This window comes from Myotis brandtii, unplaced genomic scaffold (assembly GCF_000412655.1).
Source record: "Myotis brandtii unplaced genomic scaffold, ASM41265v1 scaffold4446, whole genome shotgun sequence".
Taxonomy (NCBI): domain Eukaryota; kingdom Metazoa; phylum Chordata; class Mammalia; order Chiroptera; family Vespertilionidae; genus Myotis; species Myotis brandtii.
The window spans coordinates 61,160-65,094 of NW_005367009.1; the positions used below are offsets into that span (position 1 = coordinate 61,160).

The 3,935-nt window shown below is 54.8% G+C and overlaps 1 protein-coding gene across 1 annotated transcript in view; it reads right to left on the reverse strand.

Moving 5' to 3' along the window:
* Nucleotides 1-3,931, reverse strand: part of LOC102239935 (complement C3) — a gene marked incomplete at its 5' end in the record, with an annotated part of 16,597 nt that extends 12,666 nt beyond the window's left edge. Inside the window, 5 exons of the mRNA XM_014546419.1 lie at nucleotides 49-147; nucleotides 1,108-1,267; nucleotides 1,575-1,650; nucleotides 2,082-2,285; nucleotides 3,919-3,931. Coding sequence (XP_014401905.1) covers nucleotides 49-147; nucleotides 1,108-1,267; nucleotides 1,575-1,650; nucleotides 2,082-2,285; nucleotides 3,919-3,931 — 552 coding nt within the window. The remainder of the gene's footprint in view (nucleotides 1-48; nucleotides 148-1,107; nucleotides 1,268-1,574; nucleotides 1,651-2,081; nucleotides 2,286-3,918) is intronic.
* Nucleotides 3,932-3,935: the final 4 nt, after the last annotated feature.

The window sequence follows — 3,935 nt, forward strand, 5'->3', positions numbered from 1 at the left end:
CAGGAGGGGGGAAAGGCGGGGGGTGCGGAGAAGGGCACGCACACTTACATTGATCTGTCTCTCACAAATATCTTTAGCCTCCTTCAGTGCGATGAGAACAAAAGCTGTGAGGGACACATCTTTCTCCTCAGCATGTCTGTAGCCACCCTAGGGTGTGGAGCAGGAAATAAGGATTCGGTAACCCGTGTGCCCCTCATGCCAACCATGCCCCCTGTAGGATCAGCGGGGCAGGGCAGGGGTAGCTCTCTCCCCAGTGTCTCACAGGACGGCCATATCTAGTATCCATTCATTCACTCACTCATTCTGTAAATGTTGCTGGTGTTGTGGGTAAGATGGCTCCAGCCCTCATGGAGCTCCCCATCTCATAGGGGGAACAGGCATGAACCAATCAGCTCATCACAGATCCATCATTACAAACTGACGAGTGTTGCACATTGAGAATGGATAGCGAGGGGTGTCTTGGTCAGGGCAGTTGGAAAGGTGTCCCCAAGGGATGACAGGTGGAGCCACAATCTGAAGAGTGAGTAGGACTCAACTGTCAAAGAGGGCAATGGTAACATGCCAGACAGTGGGAACAACATGTGCAAAGGCCCTGTGCACAGGAGCAAGGCTCCAGGCAGTACAGATGGAGTTGGGAGAGGGAAGGCTATGAGGCTGGAAGCCAAAAGGCCAGGCTGACGCTGTGGTTCGCTCACTTGGGCACACGTCAGCATTACCTGGAGTTGGGGGCTTATTAAAACCCCAATTCCTAGGCCCCACCCCAAAGTTTCTGATTAGTGCATGTGGATCCAGCCCAAGAATGTCCATTTCTAACAAACTTGCAGCTGATGCTGGCGCTTTTGGCCTGGAGACCAGAGTTTGAAAACCACAATTCTAAGGACCTCTCAGGTTTTTTTCAAAGCAATGGGGGGCTAGGGAACATTCATTTTGCACTGGACCCTGAGGTCTCTGGTTATTGCAAACGAGAAGTGACATTCGTGGCTCCTTTATTTTTCTGTCCAACCCACGCTGGGAATTGGGCAAATGGCAGATGGAGCCTGTCTCCTGTCCATGCGGGGGCACTCAGGCATTCCTCTCCCCCAGCCTGCCCTGAATCTGGCCTCTTACAGTCATTAATTGGGATATCACAGGCCCATCCTCCTGAAAGACTCCATCAGGCCTCTGCTTCTCCAGGATCAGCCACTTGACAGCTCCACAGATGACTTCAGAGTCGATGGCAATGAGGTTGGTGGCCAGAGAGAAGACCTTGACCACGTAGGCTGTCAACCTGGGGTGGGCACAGAGCCAATTGGCTCTGGGATCCAGAGACTGCCATCCCAGCCAAGCAAGGAGCAGAGAGGGCCAGGGCCTGCTCAGGTGTGCCCAGTTTCCTGGGCCAGGTCTCAGGACCCAATGTTGCCTGTAGGCAGTGCTTAGTGATGGTAGGTCACTCAGCTAGTGGGCACCTTGACTCTGAAGGTGGAGGGGTCCAGAGGCACAGGGCTGTGTGTGGGGGGGAGGCCAGCCTAGATCACCCCAGGCCAGGGCCCAGGCTCTGCTCAAAGGGGTGCAGGGCCAAGGATGGGCAGGCTCACCAGGTGCTGGAGTTCATATCCAGGAAGGCCGCCAAAGGCCTTTTGGGTTGCCTGAAGGCCAGTTGCTGCGTGTAACCTGCAAGGAAGAGAGAAGTGTCACTGGGGGAGCGAGGGCTGAGTGGAGGCAGTGGCTGGTGTGGGTATGCCAGGAAGGAGAGAGGCTTAGAGAGAAACAAGGATTCTGTGAAGTGGGGAAGGGGAGGTTCAGAGAGGAAAGAGGGGGCTCAGGACCAGGAGGAATGTCTGGAGAGGAGGGGAGCTTATAGGGTGCAGGGACTCTGAAAACGTTCAGGAAAGAGTGAGGAGGGGTAAGGGCTTCTCAGAGGAGAGGGGGTTCAGAGAGAGAAGGGCTCTCAGGGGGGTTCATTGGGAGAGGGAACTCAGAGGGACCAGGGTCTCAAAGAGGGAATAGCGGGAGGTCTCAGAGAAGGGGCGGGGCCTCAGAGGAGGAAGGAGCTCAGAGAGGGGCCTCAGAGTGGGGGCCTCCAATAGGGGAAGGGGACATACCCTTCTTGATGAGATCCAGGGCCTCCTGCCGCTTGTCAATGCCAAACTTGTCCCACTGCTCAGTGTGGTCCAGGTAGTGCACCGCGATGACCGTGGGCGTCATGTGGATCATGTTCTGCTCTCCACAGCCCCCGGGGGTCACAATGAGGTGTTTCAGCCGCTGCCCATCAATGGCGTCCTCTGCCATTTGGGCCACTGGGGTCCCTGCAGCCAGGAGGAAGGATGGCGTTCAAGCAACCAGACCCTCTGTGGGGTGATGAGGGTCGGGGCTGCCCCCAGCCTTCCCAGGCTCCAACCATCCAGGGCCTAAGAGTCAGGGACAGTGGAGGCATGTGGATGAAGGGGGCCATGTGGGTTATCCCTGGGTCCTCATGTGCCACAAGTGGTAAAATAATTCCAGGAACAATGGTCATGAATACGTCTATCATGCTTAATGCCATTTGCCAAGCTCCCTTCTAAGAGAACACTATATAGCATCTCATTTAATTTTCCCAACAGCCCTCGAAACAGGTACCGCTATTTGCCTTCATCACAGATCAGGAAACCAAGAGTTTCTATCCCAAACCTAAGAGCTCAGAGGTTGCAAGGGGCTTTGCTAGCTCCTTCCTGTGCCTTCTCCTCCCAGTCCTCCATCCTGGGCAATTAGTTCCAGAATTTCTGTTTTTGAACTCTATCACTTCTCATTGAAGCTTCTTTAGCAGCAGAAGCTAAGTACTGCCTGGAGCCTTCTGTGAGCATTCAGGAAAGAGTGAGGAGGGGTAAGGGCTTCTCAGAGGAGAGGGGGTTCAGAGAGAGAAGGGCTCTCAGGGGGGTTCATTGGGAGAGGGAACTCAGAGGGACCAGGGTCTCAAAGAGGGAATAGCGGGAGGTCTCAGAGAAGGGGCGGGGCCTCAGAGGAGGAAGGAGCTCAGAGAGGGGCCTCAGAGTGGGGGCCTCCAATAGGGGAAGGGGTCATACCCTTCTTGATGAGATCCACGGCTTCCTGCCGCTTGCCAATGCCAAGCTTCTCCCACTGCTCAGAGTGGTCCAGGTAGTGCACCGCGATGACAGTGGGCGTCATGTGGATCATGTTCTGCTCTCCACAGCCCCCGGGGGTCACAATGAGGTGCCCCAGCTGCTGCCCATCAATGGGTCCTCTGCCATTTGGGCCACTGGGGTCCCTGCAGCCAGGAGGAAGGATGGCGTTCAAGCAACCAGACCCTCTGTGGGGTGATGAGGGTCGGGGCTGCCCCCAGCCTTCCCAGGCTCCAACCATCCAGGGCCTAAGAGTCAGGGACAGTGGAGGCATGTGGATGAAGGGGGCCATGTGGGTTATCCCTGGGTCCTCATGTGCCACAAGTGGTAAAATAATTCCAGGAACAATGGTCATGAATACGTCTGTCATGCTTAATGCCATTTGCCAAATTCCCTTCCAAGAGAACACTATATAGCATCTCATTTAATTTTTCCAACAACCCTTGAAACAGGTACCACTATTTGCCTTCATCACAGAACAGGAAACCAAGAGTCTCTGTCCCAAACCTAAGAGTTCAGAGGTTGCAAGGGGCTTTGCTAGCTCCTTCCTGTGCCTTCTCCTCCCAGTCCTCCATCCTGGGCAATTCGTTCCAGAATTTCTGTTCTTGAACTCTATCACTTCTCATTGAAGCTTCTTTAGCAGCAGAAGCTAAGTACTGCCTGGAGCCTTCTGTGAGCACTAGGAGAGGCTGTTCTAGCACATGAGAAGGAGGGAGGTGCCATGGTTCAATATTCCGGAAGTGATGGAACTGGACACCCTCTTCGGGGGACATGGCTCCCACACCTTCCTGGGCCCCATGTGCTTGGACCAAGGCCATCTCACCCTGCAGGAGGATCCTG